At 50.7% G+C, this 17439-nt stretch overlaps 1 protein-coding gene across 1 annotated transcript in view; it reads left to right on the forward strand.

The window, feature by feature from the left end:
* Window positions 1-17439, forward strand: part of IGF2R (insulin like growth factor 2 receptor) — a 104225-nt gene that overhangs the window by 54615 nt on the left and 32171 nt on the right. The window contains exons 12-26 of the mRNA XM_058735827.1: window positions 212-352; window positions 1600-1740; window positions 3081-3218; window positions 4340-4487; window positions 4999-5176; window positions 5820-5935; window positions 6416-6584; window positions 7820-7999; window positions 10755-10856; window positions 12178-12279; window positions 14361-14556; window positions 15875-16045; window positions 16592-16735; window positions 16819-16994; window positions 17278-17365. Coding sequence (XP_058591810.1) covers window positions 212-352; window positions 1600-1740; window positions 3081-3218; window positions 4340-4487; window positions 4999-5176; window positions 5820-5935; window positions 6416-6584; window positions 7820-7999; window positions 10755-10856; window positions 12178-12279; window positions 14361-14556; window positions 15875-16045; window positions 16592-16735; window positions 16819-16994; window positions 17278-17365 — 2190 coding nt within the window. The remainder of the gene's footprint in view (window positions 1-211; window positions 353-1599; window positions 1741-3080; window positions 3219-4339; window positions 4488-4998; window positions 5177-5819; window positions 5936-6415; window positions 6585-7819; window positions 8000-10754; window positions 10857-12177; window positions 12280-14360; window positions 14557-15874; window positions 16046-16591; window positions 16736-16818; window positions 16995-17277; window positions 17366-17439) is intronic.

A 17439-nucleotide genomic window follows, 5' to 3' on the forward strand; every position in this document is an offset into this window, starting at 1 on the left:
CCTGCTCTTCCGAGGAGGTTTGTTTCCGTCACATTAAGTGAGAAGCCTGAGAATCTCGGTGAGTCTCTGTGTCTCCGTCTGCCCGCATCCAGAAACGTGAGTTTCATGTCCGGCGAGCTTTGGGCCTTTTCCTTTGGCTTAATCACCATTTACGGTGTGACTTTTAGCCTTTGGCTAAAAGCAGATTCTTTTTTTTCTTTTTAAATTACAGAACTGGAACGGAATTGGGAAGCCGTGGATGGCAGCCAGAGAGAAACAGACAAGAAGCATTTCTTCATTAACATCTGCCACAAAGTGCTGCAGGAAGGCCAGGCCAGAGGCTGTCCCGAGGACGCGGCCGTGTGCTCTGTGGGTGAGTGTGCCCAGAGCAGGGGTCGCGGTGGCGGTTTCCCTGCAGGCGTGTGGAGCTCGGCCGCATCCAGTTCGGAGCCAGTTAGGAAATCTTCCTGTGGTTTATGCACATCTCCTCTGTCTCAGTTCAGCGTCCACAGGGTGATAAAGAAAAAGAGGTGACGATTCAAATGTAGGTAACTGCTCGTTGTGTTCTGGCAGCTATAGCACTTCCGTGTCCTGACGTCGGCCAGAGCCTCCTGATGTCGGCTAACACCATAGCCGGGAACAGAAGGAACCCGCTGGGAGTTACTGGATTATCTCTTCACTTTGCAGCTTGAAGAGTAACCTTGCCAGTACTTGTGTAAAACTGATTTTGAGGCTTTTTTTTTTTTTTATTTAACAGCTTGACTGCCTGTAATTATTAATAAGTTAGGCCTTAAGGCAAGCGAGGTCTCATCGTTCTCTTCATATGAGTACTTGTATCCCCGAGGGTTCTTTCTGCAGTAGTTTTGTTGGTCCTCCGGCTTTCCCGAGGAGACCTCTCAGTGTGATACAGATCTGCAGCATGTTCGTTGTCCCTTAAGACTCGCCCCGAAGATGAGAGGCAGGGAGAGGGATCAAAATCTGTTTCTAACCTTAGACAAGGAATTGTGAACTCAGGTCGGGTGTTCGGGATTGCCCCAGTTTCCAGAATTGGTGATGTGTCCTTGGGAGCAGGTCCGGGTGTGCCCCTGCCACTGTTTAAGAAGGACGGGGGACAATTTCAATGCTTCCTAGTCAAAGTCAACTGAACCAGGAATGAAATAGTCCCCTGCCTGGCTTGCTGAACGGGTTCAGTTAGTTTCCGCTTTGGTCATGGGACAGACTCTAGTCTCTTGGCTGTGCTTCCAAAAGGCCTTGTGTCTCGGGGGGAGCCGAGGCCCTGAAAATAGGGGAACGGTGTTGCTTCATTGGATGGTGTGACACGAGAGCTTGCTGTCCTCCTTGCCTGCCCCTGGAGGACGTTGTTTATCGTTGCTGCGCTTTTCCTACTCAGCCCGGAGGTGGCCTTGGCATCCCCCGTGTGGCTGCCATTGCCTGGCCAAACCAGTCACTCAAGAAAAACCCACCGACCATGGGGCCAGGTTATGCGGTTGGGGAATGGACCACGGCGCACCTGCTGGTGGTTCCTGGCCGATTTTTATATACCTCTTCATCGGCATCATTATCATTTTTAATCACGTGTCCTGTTTTTGTTTTTTTTTTTTTCCCGTTTCTCTTTTCCAGATAAGAGTGGATTTAAAAATCTAGGCAAATTTATTTCTTCTCCCACAAAAGAGAAAGGAAACATTCAACTCTCGTATTCAGACGGTGATGATTGTGGCCATAAGAAAATAACAACCAACATAACGCTTGTGTGCAAGCCAGGTAAAACATTTTAAAAAATGGGAAAAGGCGGGATGTTTTAGTGGCTTTTGCCACAGGTGTGCCTGCGTTCTTTGTTTCTCTTGGGCCGCTGCCAAGAGGGGAGGTAGAAAGGGGTTGTGCTGAGCGTTTCAGGTTCTAGAACCTCTAGTGGTGGTCTCTTGGATTTGATCCCCCACCCCCACCCCAAACCAGTCCAGAAATGGAGAAACCATATGGTGTCGAGAGAGTTGTGTTGAAGTGTTCCAAATGAGTTATGGGTCTCGGCTCAGCTTCCTCTTCCTGAGGACTGATACCGAGAGTCGCCATGCTGGCTGTTGACCTTCTTCCAAAGGCGGGGGACCGTACGCGGTTTAAAAGTGTTGTCCAGGATCTCACATCTAAACACAATGCTCTCCTTCGCCCGCCTGTATTTATAGGTTTACATTGTTTTTACGGGGTCAAAGCTGTATGTAGTCACGCGTTTTTGGAAAGTGTTCCTCAAAACATGTATTTTGTGAATGCTCTTCTGTGTCTCACAGTTTATATTACTAATTTTTAGGGACTCCCTCGTTGATAATGGTTTGGTCTTACTATTTTTAAGCATTTCCCCTATTGTTGGGTTAATTGCATGTTTCCAGTGTGGGTGATGGTGCTGTTGCGTATCCCTGTCTACCTCCTGCTGCAATATTTTCTTTGGATAAATGCCCAGCTGTGGGATAAGGTCAAGGGCTAGGACTATTTTTTGGTTTTGAGTGTTTTTTAAATTGTGGTAGAATATACATAATGTGAAATTTAGCATTTTTAAGAAACTGTAGTAAAATACATGATGTGAAATTCAACTTTTTTAAAGTTTAAAAAAATTTTTTTAACGTTTATTTTTTGAGAGAGAGAGAGAGAGTGCATGAGCACGTGTGAGTGGGGGAGGGGCAGAGAGAGAGAGAGACACAGAATCTGAAGCAGGCTCCAGGCTCTAAGCTGTCAGCACAGAGCCTGACGCGGGGCTCGAACTCATGAGCTGTGAGAGCATGACCTGAGCTGAAGTCGGACGCTGAACCAATGGAGCCGCCCAGGCGCCCGTTAACGTTTATTAAAGTGTATAGTCCAGTGGCATGGAGGACATTCAGGGTTGTGCAGCCATCACCATTGTCCGTCTCCAGAACGTTCTCATCTTCTTGAGTGAACTCTGCCCCTGCTGGACACTAATGCCCCCCCCTCCTGCCCCAGCCCTTGGTAACCCCCCTCTTTCTGCCTCTGTAGGTTTGATTGCTCTCAGGACCTCAAGGAAGCAGAATCACGGTGTTTGTGGGACTGTTTTTAGACTAGGAATGATTAGCGATATCATTCTTCTTCCTCGTTGACAGGTGATCTAGAAAGCGCTCCGGTGTTGACAACCTCTGGGGATGGTGGCTGCTTCTATGAGTTTGAGTGGCACACAGCTGCTGCCTGTGTACTGTCCAAGACAGAGGGCGAGAACTGCACGGTCTTTGATTCCCAGGCAGGTGCGTGTGCCCACGTAATACCTTTGGTGGTTTGGTGCCACCTGGAACTGCTTAGGTTTTGTTTGTTTGTTTTTTAACTTAAATATTTTCTTTTTTTTAAAGTTTATTTTTGAGAGAGAGAGAGAGAGAGACAGAGTGTGAGTGGAGGAGGGGCAGAGAGAGGAAGACGCAGAATCTGAAGCAGGCTCCGGGCTCTGAGCTGTCAGCACAGAGCCCTACGCGGGGCTCGAACTCACAGACCGTGAGATCATGACCTGAGCCAAAGTCAGACGCTCAACCGACTGAGCCACCCAGGCGCCCCTTCCTTAAATATTTTCTAGGAAAGTTTTAGAGATAACCTACTTCAGGATTACATTAATGCAAAAATTTTGAAAATTGGACATTTGAGGTTGAGATCGTGAAAAACCTACCTCTTAAATCATGGTGCAGGTAGGTTTGCTGAATGCAAAACTTGAAGATCCCAAGAAAAGAACCGTGTTTGTGAAGGCTTTTTGCAGAAGTTTAGTGACCCAGAAACCTACCTTAGACTTTTCAAGAAGGTCACACTGTGTTGTGGTCATACAGCTTTGAACACACTGGTGGTTTATTCCGCCAGCATTTGAGGCCAGCCAGGGGCTTCAAATTGGGTTTTTAGGTTAATGCAGTAAAAGGGGCTTGGTGGTGGTGAATCCATGTGCAGGGGAAATGTCCGTAGGTGCAGCTCTGGTGGCCTGGAGGGGAAAGCATCTTTTCTGCCATTTTGCATCTCCCTGCCCTCATCAGATGGTTCCTGGGGAGACTTTCTTTGAAGCTGCGGGCTTGGGGCCCAACTTGGGTGGGCCTGTGGTCCAACTGACCTTCTTTTTTTTTTTTAATTTTTTTTTTAATGTTTATTTATTTTTGAGACAGAGGGAGACTGCGAGCAGGGGAGGGGCAGAGGGAGAGGGAGACACAGAATCTGAAACAGGCTCCAGGCTCTGAGCTGTCAGCACAGAGGGGCTCAAACCCACGAACCGTGAGATCATGACCTGAGCCGAAGTCGAACGCTTAACCGACTGAGCCACCCAGGCGCCCCCCAGCTGACCTTCTTGACTGTAGTCCAACTGACCTTACATGTTGGCATTGTTTTTACTCTTCCTTAGGGTTTTCTTTTGATTTATCACCTCTCACAAAGAAAAATGGTGCCTATAAAGTTGAGACCGAGAAGTACGACTTTTACATAAATGTTTGTGGTGCGGTGTCTGTGAGTTTCTGCCAGCCGGACTCCGGAGGCTGTCAAGTTTCAAAAAGGCAAGTGTAACTATTTTTAGTTACGGGTTTTCCTTAGGTATCTTGCGCTAACAAATATTCAGGGACAGGTGTGTTCTCTACTGACATCATTGCTTTACAAGGAACAGTAAACACTGAGAAGCCCTGGCCTAAAAACCTAAACACCAGAGGATGCTAGGAGGTTGAGATCCTGGATAAGGAGGAGCAGGCCACACCCTTGGAATTTACATAATTCCTCTGAGTCGCTTGCATTTCTGGGTTGTGAGATAGTTAGCACACGGTTCTCCGTTGGGTGTGGTATTGGTTCAGGTGAGGCTTCGTACGTTAAACCAAGTGTGCTGAGCGTGGCCCTGGGTCCTGGCGTGGGGGTGGGGCTGCCCTCTGCCCCACCGCAGACCCTGGTGATCTGCAGCCCTGGAGTATGGACATTGCCCCCACCACACTGCTCGGTGGCCGTTTCGCCCGTGTTCCAGCACTGCAGTGCTTCTGGCCTTGGTATCCTTTCTGAGAGACGTTTGTTTGCTTGTTTTAGTGATAACAAGGCTTGGAACTTGGGACTGAGTAATGCTAAACTTTCCTATTACAACGGGATGATCCAGTTGAACTACAGGGACGGCACACCCTATAACAACGAAAAGCATACACCGAGAGCCACGTTGATCACCTTCCTTTGTGACCGGGACGTGGGAGTCGGTCTCCCTGAGTATCAGGTAGGAACTGTGCGGTGTGTGGGCGTCCATTGCTGAGAGCCGAGAGGGAGAGAGTGGCATTCCCGTCGAGGTGGGGGAAAGGAAGACGGTGGGTGGGACAGGGCTGCTGACTTTCCTGGAGTGGGATGAGGCTCTAACCACAGGTGAGGTGTGAGCTCTGGGCTTTCCTGGGGATAAACCATCACGTCGTCTGGCTCCCTGATGCCTACACAGGAGCCTATTGTGGGCCCTTTATTTAGACGCAGAGCTATTATTAGTCTGGTGTCCTGGCCAAATAATCATCTCCTGTGATTTTAATTAATCCTTTTAGATTTGCCAGGGTACGTAGGCAGTATTCATTTTCTGAGCTGTTTATTCGTTCAGTGGGCTGTGTACCTCAATGGTAACCCACCACCCGGTTGGCTTTGGGGATAAAACTCGTATCGAAAATCAGCCCTCAGTGCCACTTAGCAGAGGGTAGATTTCCATCTTAATTTATTCCTGGGAGATCTTCATGTCAATAAGACAGACGTAGATGGACAAAGTAGACCGTCTTTCCTATAGTTCTTACCGACGGAAAATGCTCGTCATTTTGTAAATGCTGGCTTTAATAACATTACCTTTTTTCTTTGCCATCCCGTGTCTCTCCCTGTCATGTGACCAGGAGGAAGACAACTCTACCTATAACTTCCGGTGGTACACCAGTTACGCCTGCCCGGAAGAGCCCCTGGAGTGTGTGGTGACCGACCCCTCTACGCTGGAGCAGTATGATCTCTCCAGGTGAGGCCAGGGTCAGCCCGGCCTTGGCCTTGGCCCTGGCCCGGGTCCCGCGTAGTGCTAAGCTGGCTTAGGCTTTGCTGGTGAGCACGTAGCTGAGTTGGTAACGGGGAGTCAAGTAGGTTGTGGGGGTGCAGGACCAAGACGGAGAGTCTTAAACAGAAAGAATTCTAACAGTGGTGTGGTAGGCTTTGTGACATCAACTGCTCCTTGCCACAGCAAAGCCTCAGTCTTCAGCTGCATGGTTTGAAACAGGGATTGTCAGTACAGAGGTGCGGGGGAGGGGGGCAGCGCACGGTCTGCTGAATACTGACTTCAGTGAAAGTCGAGATACTCGTGGGTGTTATGAGTCACAGTGAGCTAAATTCCATAGTTTGAATGGCAGGGCATGTTTCATTCTGTGTGTCCTCAACCACTTAGAAATGAATTGTCAGGCTGAAATCCATTAGCATTAAAAGCGTGCATTTTGCTTTGAAATTTTAGCCTAGCAAAATCCGAAGGTGGTCGTGGAGGAAACTGGTACGCCATGGACAATGCGGGCGAGCGCAGCACGTGGCGGAAATACTACATCAATGTGTGTCGACCCCTGAACCCGGTGCCGGGCTGTGATCGATATGCGTCCGCGTGCCAGATGAAATACAAGAACGATCAGGTGAGCCTGCCCTCCCCAGTAGTCTCGTTTTCCCCGCCGCCCCCAGCACATGACTCAGTGGGCGGAGGTGGTTATTTTGGGACTTCCAGATCAAAGTAGGCCTGGCTGCTGAAGTGAAGCCCTGTGAGCAGGAGTGGGGCCCCAGCATAAACTCATCCGCCCCCCCCCCTCCCCCCCACTGATGTGGTCGTGCTTGAGTCATTGTTCAGATTTAGAACTGCACGAAATGCCCAGTGCTGTTGACCTCTGATCTCCGTACGGGGCAGAGGACGCTCCTAATGGTATGTCCAGCCTGAGTTCAAAAGTGTCTTTGAGGCCAGTAGATGTCTGTAAAGAATAGTTTTGCTTCCAAAAGCTCACGAGGGGGAAGCCGGCTTGCGAGAGCTGCCGTGGCCGAACAGATCCAGGCGTGAGCTCTCACTTGAAGCGCCAGGCTGTGCTGCATCGTCGATTAAATGCAGTTACTGCCAGAGTTTCAGTACGTTTCCCTGTGCTCCTTGGACATGGCGAATCTTGAAATAAAGATGTACGTGTGCTTCCTTAAAAATAGCACCTCGGGAATGGGCTTTTCCTGGCACATGTTACATGGCCGCTTGGAGGGGTTTTCCAGGAAGCTGGTGAGCGCACTCTGGTGGTCGAGAGTGAAGTTCCCTGCTGTGTTCACACGTGTGCATATGTGTGTGTGCGCTTTGTTGGAGCAGTGACTTCAGGGGATAGTCGGTCCTCCTCGTTCGCGGGTTCTGTATTTGAGATTCGCTCACTTGCCGGCACGGATTTGTGGCCCACACTCAAATCTGGCCGTGCTTCTGGTCATCCATGGACATGTCCACCGTCTCCTGTTGGCTCTCCTGCTGAGACAACAGTGGAGCGGAGACACGAGGGGCGGGGGCTGGTGGGAAGGGCAGCGCCAGAAGCTCCTGGTTCTGGGCCAGGTGGACAAGGGTTGAGTCCTCCCTTGGATGCCTGTTAGCCGGGCAGCCTCGGATAAGTCACTTAGCACGTCTGAACCTCCTTTCCCTTTTTTGTAAAATAAGGAAAATAGAACCTGCCAGCATGAGTTGTCAGGATTTGAGATCATCATCTCTCTGGGATATGTGTATGTAAAGGTACGTGATCCCTTTGGAATGATGATTCAGCGTCTGTGGTGACTTTACAGACACGAGAATCACATGTACCAGTAGTGAAGTCCTGTGTTCTCTTTGGAGGGAAAACCCAATAGACACATTTGTTTGCAGGGTTCCTTTTCTGAGACTGTCTCCATCAGCAACTTGGGGGTCGCAAAGACGGGTCCCATGGTGGAGGACAGCGGCAGCCTCCTTTTAGAGTACGTGAACGGCTCAGCGTGCACCACCAGCGACGGGAGGCTCACCACCTACACCACCAGGATCCATCTCGTCTGTTCCAGGGGCAGCCTGGTAAGGCGCTGTGCGTTGCCCACGACCTTGGTTCCTTTGGGTCTTTTGTGACTGAGAACCAGCTGACGTGTCTCTTGTGGAGATGAGCGAGTCTCGAGTGGAGTTTTCTCTCTGGCTTGTGTGGACTCCATTCTGTCCCTTACTTCTTGTCAGCTGGTGATCTGAGAATCCTGGCGGCAGAAAGGGTCTTTGAGACAATTTCACCCAAACCCCAGCATTCATAGATGAGGAAGCTGGGGCACGATGCCGCTCTGATTCACGGATAAATGATGAAGATTATATGTGTGAAACGTGGGCAATCAAGGATAAAAAATTAAGGCTAGGAAGTAGAGAAAGTGATAGAGATTGCTTTTGGCCCTGAGTTCCTTAGGGTAGAATAGAAGAGAAACCCCAAATAAAGATGCTTATGTACCGTCCCAATTGTTTTTCTAAAAAAAAAAAAAAAAAAAAGTTGGTAAAAAATGTATAACATAATTGGGGCGCCTGGGTGGCTCAGTCGGTGGAGCGTCCGACTTCGGCTCAGGTTCAAGAGTTCGAGCCCTGCATCAGGCTCCATGCTCACAGCTTGGAGCCTGCAGCCTGCTTTGGATTCTGTGTCTCCCTCTCTCTCTGCCTCTCCCCCACTCATGCTCTCGCTCTGTCTCAAAAATAAAGATGAACATTAAAAAAAAATTAAAGCATATAACGTAAAAGGTACCATTGAAACCATCTTTAGGTATACTTTTGGTGTATCTTTAGGTATACAGTTCAGTGGCATTGGATACATGCACGATGTTGTGCACCATTCCTGGCACTCCTTTCCGGAACGTGGCTATCCCAAATCCAATTGCTTTTTTTCCTGGGGTTTTACATTTATATCCGGGTCACGTGTTTTTTGAGTAATTATTCAAAGTCTCAGGTGAACGCACAGTGGAGGTAATAGAATTCACGTTTGTGATCAAATAACTTAAAGGGTCAGGTACACATTTTAAGGGTCCGTTCCAGCTTCCTGTAGTTTCTTTGGAACGAACGGCAAAATGTGTTCAATCCTCAGCAGTCTGTTGGACTTTGTCACATACATTCCAGTTGCCTCGCAGACCCCAAGTTCTCAGTGTCATTTGCCAACACGTGATTTTTTCCGAGAGACGGTTTCTTCAGAGGTCAAGGAGGGGTCTCTGATAAGGGGATGAAATCCCTAGCTGGACGAGCATGGGCCCACGTCGTGCAAGGTGTTCCATGACTGAACTGTAAGCGTGCTCCTTGAGTAGCCCGGGGATGGGTTGGCTGTTTCCTTCTTCAGTCTCAGGAAGAACTCCTGGCTGCCCAGCCCAGCCCTCGCCACCTCCTGGGCATGTCTGTGTCCCCTCCTTGGAGCCTTGCCCACCTCCCCTTCTCACTGCAGTTTCTTGTTCCCACGGAGATACTGGACTGTTCCAGGAGGTTCTCTGGGATCCTTAGTTTTTCAGCTTCCCTGTGACACCTCATGCGGGCAGCGTTCTGCAGTCTTCAGAGCAGCTTCGCATCATCATTGTATCTCTGAGTACTTGTGTGGGGCTTGCTACACACCGTGGGCCCCAGAGACCATGAACGGAGGTCGTGTCGCAGAGTTCTGCAAGCCACAGAACTTTCAGAACTTTCACTGTTAAAGCAGCACCTTTTCACAACCACAGTGTGGGGCAGAAGGCACAGATTTTTTTTTTTTTTTTTTTTTAAGGATTTTTAAAACTTCATTTATTTTGAGAGAGGGGGTGGGGCAGGGAGAGACGCCCAAGCAAGCTCCACACTGTCAGCACAGAGCCTGAGGCGGGGCTCGAACCCACGAACTGTGAGATCGAGAGTCAGACGCTTAACGCCTGAGCCACCCAGGCGCCCCAGGACAGATGTGTTTTTATCTTACTGTTAGAGATGCTGAGGCTGAGGGGGGCGGGGAGGGGGGGAGGGACTTCCAGGCCAGAGGGTGCTTGGTGGGTAAGGTGTGGGCTCGCCGTCAGGTGCCCAGTGTGTCCTCCTGTGAGCCTGGGCAGGTGTCCTGACTCTGTGCCTCTGTTTGCTCACCTGTGTATAGATGGTAGGTGATTACAGAACCTGGTTCCCAGGTCATTATGATGCTGGGTTGAGAAATGCTAATAAAACAGCACAGTGGTAAATGCTCTCTCAGCACAAGCTGCTGTTCCCTGTAACGAGGCAGAGCTCCCACAGGAGGCAGTGCGGCGCATGTTTGGGCAACATTTCACTGAGACACACCCGGACAGTGCACACGTTGTAAGTTACCGGCAGCCGGTGAACCCTCATGCGTTGAGCAGGACTTTGCAGCCAGACCCCACACGGTGGCAGTGCTCACAGCGCCCGCGAGGCTCCCTGTGACCCTTCCAGGCTCCTCTGTACCCTCGGTCCCCAGTTCTGAGCTTCTGTCAGTAAAATCTCCCACGCCGGGGTCTTTTGTGTCTTTCTTACGTTCCGTACTCTTGGTGTGGAGTGTTTTTCAACAGCATGGACTTAAACCCAGATCTGGACCCCAATTCTGCCATTCACTGCCACGTGACCTCGGGTAAACTTCTTGACATCTGAGCACGAGAGGTAGTATGTCCTTAGTGGGAATAATAGGACATGAAATTGGAATTAGGGAGAGTGCACTGAGCACCTAGTCTGTCACTGACGCATAATTAAACTAAGTTCAGTAGACTTTAGCTCTTTGTGTGTGCTAGGCTAGTAGTCCCTTGGTGAGATCGAGTTCCATCTCCTTATACTGACTGTTATTCTGCATTTAACCTTTCAGAATACCCACCCCATATTTTCTCTAAGTTGGGAGTGTGTGGTTAGTTTCCTGTGGAACACAGAGGCCGCCTGTCCCATCCAAATCATGACAGACACAAAACAGGTATGCGTGCTGTCCCGGGTTGTCTTGCTGCGCTGCTCCTGGATATGCCCACCCCATGCCCCCGCTCTGCGCCCACCCCTTCCCTCGTGCTTCCAAACCTGTTCCTGGCTTCTCCATTTCCCGCGCCTTGGCATCAGGCATCTGGGTGTCCCCCCGCATTGCTCTCCCCGAGACCCCGGCTCGCAGATGCTGGGCTGAGAACCAGACCCTGGGCTTTACTCCCCGATTACTATAGATTCCTTCCTTTTTCTCCATTGCCCTGTCCCTTCTGTGTTGTGGTGGCACCCTGGCAGGCTCTGGGGGTTCTCCATCACCGTAGAGATGTGGGGGGTTGTCAGTTGTCACTGCAGCACCTAAAACGTTCCAGTGCCCCGTCATCTGCGGGATCTGGCCTGTCTGTTTCAATGTGATGCTCACGGTTTTCAAGCTCCGATCCCGGCCCTGTTACTGCCGTTGCTTCTGCGTGCCTATTGCCGTCGTGGCTTATCCTGCTCTTTGGCCTTGGCATGTGTTCTTGCCCTCGGGTGCACCCCCTCCGCCCCCCCCCCCGCCCCCCCCCACAGAGCAGAGCCGTGAGCTGGTGACCTGTTGTTTTCACGGCGCTGGCTGTGTTCCTTGTGCTCAGACTTTCTCCTTTCCCTCCCCTTCTAAAAGCTCTGCTTTCACAGTAGAGCCCAGGCCCACCTAAACGAAGGTTCCCACAGGGTCCCGGGCCTGTGGTGCCAGGGAAGGGTAGGGATGGTGGGATGCCGCCCTGCATCCTCGGTCATGCTCTCTGGGGTTGGGACCGCTGATGCTTCCCCTGAACTGGCAGACTGTGCAGAAGAAAGACGTGGGGGGAGGGTACGGTTTATGACGTCTCCTAGAGGAGAAGGGATGGCGAGGTACCTCATCGTGCCTCCCGTTATCATGGTCTTTAAGTGAATGCCTGAAATAGAAAAAGGAACATTTAAACCAACTTTCTAAAGTTTTTCTTTTTCTTTTTTTAAATAACTTATGGGTTACGTATGGTTTCTAACAACTTTTCCCTCGAGGGTCAGCGGTGGTCTCCTTATTTAGGTAAATATCATAGCCTTGAGAGCTTTCAGGTAAGTTTAATATTTGTCAGCCTGGCATCACACCTGGGCAGACTGCAGGGGCCGTATCTGAAGGGGCTGGTGCGGACGGATGCATGGGGCCGCTTTTCTGACAGGGGTTTCAGGTCAGTGGAGAAGCACATGTTTTGTGAGGTCCATACACGCAGGTTTGCGAGGACGCTCTGTATTGGCCGTGTTCTCGTGGGATTGGTTTGAATGTATCTCTTCCCCTGTTGTTTCTGCAGGCCTGTTCTATAAGGGACCCGAACAGTGGGTTTGTGTTTGATCTTAACCCATTGAACAATACCCAAGGATACGTGATCTTAGACATTGGAAAGACTTTTGTGGTAAGAGTTACATGATGAATTTCTAGTTTGCTTTGAAACAAGGAGAATGTGCGTGTAAGTCATCTGCCTCTGGTGCGTGCTGGTGGCAGGTGTCTTTAGGAACGGTCCAGGGCACTGTGATGGCAGCCGTTACCCAGGAAGAGGTGAAAGAATCCAGATTTGAGGGGAGAGGGAGGTAAAACTTCCACTCACTGCTGTAGTGCAGACACGAGGGTGACATTTTTCAGAAAAGAAATTCTTAATCTGTTGCTGTGTGTCTAGAGCAGTGGTCCTGGACCAGCAGCATTGGCGTCACCCCGGAATTTGTTAGAAATATAAATTCTTGTGGGGTGGGTTCGTCAGTTTCTTTTAACCAACTGCCAGGTGATTCTGATGCCCACTGGAGTCTGAGAACCACCAGTCAGGAGGAAATGGTACTTACATTACCCTATAAAAGGGAAACAACCTGGGGTGGCTGTGTTCTGGATTCTTCTGAGAGCACTTCCTTCAGTGATAGTCCTGATATTCTGTCCGGAGCAGCAAGGTGGGAAACCCCCACGTAATGCTGTTCTGTTATGAACTAAGCATTGCTGGAAAGAAAGAACACACGCATATGTGTATATATATATACACGCACATATGTATACGTATGTGTGTGTATACACGTATATATATGTTAGCTTGTGTATATGTATATATGTACATAGATATATTTGTTTAAGTTTTTGCAGCACAGCCACATGGGAAGGAGAGAATACCCTTTGAGAACAGGAAGTTGGGATAAGAATGTCTTACGTGAATTTGACACAAGAGGGGAATTTGTCGGTGTAGAAGAGCATACAGCTTGTCCCACAGGCTGGGGGGATACCCGAACAGGGTTTGTCCCTCAGCAGCACTTTGGCTGGTCATCTACCCACCTGCAGTCCCCACACTGCTGCTACAGAGTTAAGTTTATAACAGGTTTATAATAGGTGTGAGTATATGTGGCCACCTGTAAGTGTGAGAAGCAGACAAGAACGTTGTCGACCCACATAGAGGACACGCTGGAAGATAGTAACCCTTATAAAGAACACACTAGAAGCAGCCCAGAGAGCCTCTGCCTTGTGTGTGCTAGCAGGGGCATTGGGTGGTGCCAGCTGTGTCTGGGCTCCTGGGTGCCACCAGGAGAACCATCTGCTTAGGCCAGCGCCACCCACCAGCCGACTGCCCGGCTTTGTCCCCTTGCCACCCGGTCCTCCCGGGCTCGGTGGCCCCCGGATATGCCCAGCGGCCTCCCCACGCTGCTGAAGCTGCCGACATCTCCGAGGGTGCCTGAACACCCCCGATCAGAGGGGCCTACAGATGCAGGCCCGCAGGACAGCCGGTGCCCACAGCCTGGCAGAGCAAGCCCAAGCTTCTCTCAGCTCTGTGGTTCACTTGCAGGCAAGTCCACGGAAAGGAAAGGGAACCTACATCCAAATTTCGTTAACCACGGCCTCCTGCACACGGCCCGCACGGCTGCTGAGCACCTGCGTTGGCTGTAGTCCCGATGGGCCGTTTCCCGAGTAGGAAGCTTTGGTCTTTTAAGAAAAGCTGACCTTGATTTTGTGCACGTTGTCCGTGAACACTTAACAGATGTAGAGAAGTCTTTCCTTTCTGCGTCTTTGTACCACAGAACATATTTAGCTTCATTTGCATGATAGAGTGATACTGGTGTCTTTAAGAAGTACAGGGGATGTTTGCTCCTGGTTCCTTGTAACTGACATTTCAACTATACACAGTTTCTCTAATACTGAAAATGGCGTCATAGTCTGCTCTACGTACATGTTCCCTCTTGTAGATGGGGCATTGTTCTATGCAATGCATCTTTGGCATTTAGAGATACGGGGCTGTGTAAATAAATATGTGATTGTTATTCCCTAGAAGCAATTTATGCGTGTTGCCATTTGGATTTTGAATTTTGCATTGTATACTAACTTCTGGATTTAAGTGCCCAAACGTGTAAATTGGTAACTTGAATAGTAACTAGTTAGCCTCTCAGGGTTTGAGTTGCTAGGGCTCTTGTTTGTGCTGAGTTACATGGCCTATGTTAAGGCGTGTGGCTCTTGCTGTCCGGCCTGCAGTTCAACGTGTGTGGCACAATGCCAGCCTGTGGCACCTTCGATGGAAAACCAGCCTCTGGCTGTGAGGCGGAAACCGAGACAAAAGACCTGAAGAATCTGAAGCCAGAAAGGCAGGTTGGACTCGAGAAAACCCTCCAGCTGTCCACCGAGGGCTTTATAACTCTGACCTACAAGGGGCCTCTTTACCCTTCCACAGGTGAGCTCAGAACCAGGTTATTTTTGCCACTAACGCGTGTCCTGGTGGCTCTGTGCGTGTCTGTGAACCTCCTGAGTGTGTAGTGTACGCGACCATGCAGCCCTCCCCTGCCCTCCAGCCTCTGGGCCATGGCATCGCCCACACGAGTCCTCTGTGCTCTGCCAGGCCCCTCGCGTGTGATCCTGTTAAGTGTCTGGACCACATTGTTGACGGTCCCTGTGCCTGTCCTTCCCCCAGGCTCCTAACGTTAGGCCCCTTGGCGGTTCTGGGATGTAAAGCTGCGTGACCTCAGGCTTGTCGTGTAGCCTCTTTGCTTCGGTCTCCTCCTGTCTCAGATGGGGATGATGACATTACCTGCCACTCTGTGGATGGCTGCAGGAGATGACGTGCTGGTGGCTGTGGGGTCTTCACCCATTGCGGGCCGCTGGGCCTGCACGTTTCCTCGGTCCCCCTCGCTGGAGGAGCCCTTTGGTGGTCGTCCTGTTTCTGCCCTCGCCCGCCCTCCACCCCCGAGCGCTCTGTTCAACAGAGTGATGGTTCAAGTGTTTAGATTGTGCCATTCCCAGCCACGTGCACCCGGGCTAGAGGCCAGTGCTGTCACAGAGGCTGTGGGACGGGATCCCCACTTCTTGCTCAGTCCTGCCGACCTCCTGCTTCTGAAACCATTGAGACTCCCTCTCACCCACCCTCCCCTCCTGAGCTTCTGTCTCTGCTCTTGCCCCTACCCAAGGTGCTGCCCCCTTAAGATGGCCCTGGGGTCCCTTTCTTCACCTTCTTCGTGTATCAGCTCAGGTGTCCCTTTCCCAGTGAGGCCAGCCCCCTCCTTAAAACCCCCACCACCTGGGGGGTCTCTTGTGTCTGGGCCTGCTGCATTTTCCTTCCATCAACTTCCCGCCGTCTGGCGAGCCCTAGACTGCATTCCACGTGCTTCGTGTTGGGGCCGCCGGGCTGGAGTGTAAGCTCCTGGGAGGGCAGGGATCGCTTCTGGTTCTTTCACTCCTGCGTGTGGTAGGAACTTAGCGAGTGGTGTTGAATAAGCCGGTGATGCTAGCTAGCGTTGGGGTTGAGGAAAGGATGTTGCATGTGCATATCTTCTAGAACATGAGACCGCAGGACTGTCAGGCTCACTCTGTAAACCCGTCGTCGTGTGGGTCACTGTGGCAGTGAACACGGCCACTCTGTGGTTGACATCAGCCCCCTTGAGACAGACCCGGTGCTGTGATGTCATCGTTTTAGAGGGTGGCTGTGAGGTTTGCTCCCAGTGGGGGCATTGTCCTGTTGCTCTGTTTCTTAAAACCTGGCCTCCCTTGTTCCCCAGGGACTGCTGATGCTTTTATCATCCGCTTTGTTTGCAACGATGATGCCTACCCAGGAATCCCCAAGTTCCTGCATCAGGACATTGACTCTGGCCGGGGAATCCGAGATACTTTCTTTGAGTTTGAGACCGCACTGGCCTGCGTCCCTTCTCCAGTGGATTGCCAGGTCACGGGTAAGGCCGAGAGGACCAGGATCAAGGGTGTGTGTATGTGTGCGTAAGTGTAATCACGTGTGCGTGTGTGGTGTGTTTTATAGGCAGCATGTTTGTGTTCTGTGCTTCTTTGATACCCACACTTGTGGTGTTTCTCTGAAAGAGAATCTGGGTATGTAATTAAGAGTTTTAAGCTACGTTTTGTAATCAGAAGCTGCTCAAGAACAGAAGAAAACGCAGGGGAAGAAAGTAAAATACATTCAGAGCTTCTTGCTTGAGGACCTAAAAGGCATTAAAGCTCTGTGAGCTGAGCAGTGTCCCCAGGACGCCTCGTGCTCTGCGGGGTCCCTGCACCTCCACGTCAGTGGTACTTTGTTGTGAACGGCAGTTCCGAGGGCCAGAGCCAGCGTATGTGTGTAGGAAAAGCCTCGTAGCTTCCTGGGGCCCTTCTGATTCCTTAGTAACGACGTCAAGTTCGTGCATCATCAGTCTTCAGCCAGGGTGTGTGCCCGTGTGCTAACGCTGGCAAGAGAGCAGGGGTAGCTCGTGTGTTTCCGTGTATTTCAGACCTCGCTGGAAACGAGTACGATCTAAGCGGCTTAAGCCAAGTCAGGAAGCCCTGGGCGGCTGTAGACACCTCCGCGGATGGAAGAAAGAGAACTTTCTATTTGAGCGTTTGCACTCCCCTCCCTTATATTCCCGAATGTCATGGTGAGTAGTGAGCATTTGACTCGAGTCGCATCTGCCTTCCTGCTGTCCCCCGCCCCAGACGGACGAACTCCCGGCTCTTTCAGGCAGCGCAGTGGGGTCTTGCCTGGTATCAGAAGACACCAGCCAGAACCTGGGCGTGGTACAGATCAGCCCTCAGGCCGCAGCCAACGGGTCTCTGAGTATCGTCTACGTCAATGGCGACAGGTGTGGGAACCAGCGCTTCTCGACCAGGATAATGTTCGAGTGTGCGCAGACTTCGGTGCGTGAGCTCGTCAGGGAGGACTGGGCCTGCTTGTCAGTGGCTCCGTTTCCTGTTTCCCTTCAGCCTCTGAACCTTCTCTCTGATTTCACCCTTGGCTGTGTTTTCATGGGTTGTAGGCCTTCAGTAGCATTTGACTGGAACGTACTCTTTTTCTCCGGGTCTTAACACGTTTAATAAGGCTCATGTATTTTTCTCATGGAGATTGAAGGTTGGATATTAATTGTGGCTATCTTTGGCTTAAAAAAAAGATAAAAACAGAAGTTGTTGGTTTCTGTTATAGGGATCACCAACATTTCAGCTTCTGGATGATTGTGAGTACGTGTTCATCTGGAGAACGGTGGAAGCCTGTCCTGTCGTCAGAGTGGAAGGTAAGACCTGGGGCCCGGCTCACTGATGCTGCAAAGGGATGAAGGGGCAGACATTCCAACCAGCATCTGGGTAC

This window comes from Neofelis nebulosa, chromosome 6, assembly GCF_028018385.1.
Source record: "Neofelis nebulosa isolate mNeoNeb1 chromosome 6, mNeoNeb1.pri, whole genome shotgun sequence".
Taxonomy (NCBI): Eukaryota; Metazoa; Chordata; class Mammalia; order Carnivora; family Felidae; genus Neofelis; species Neofelis nebulosa.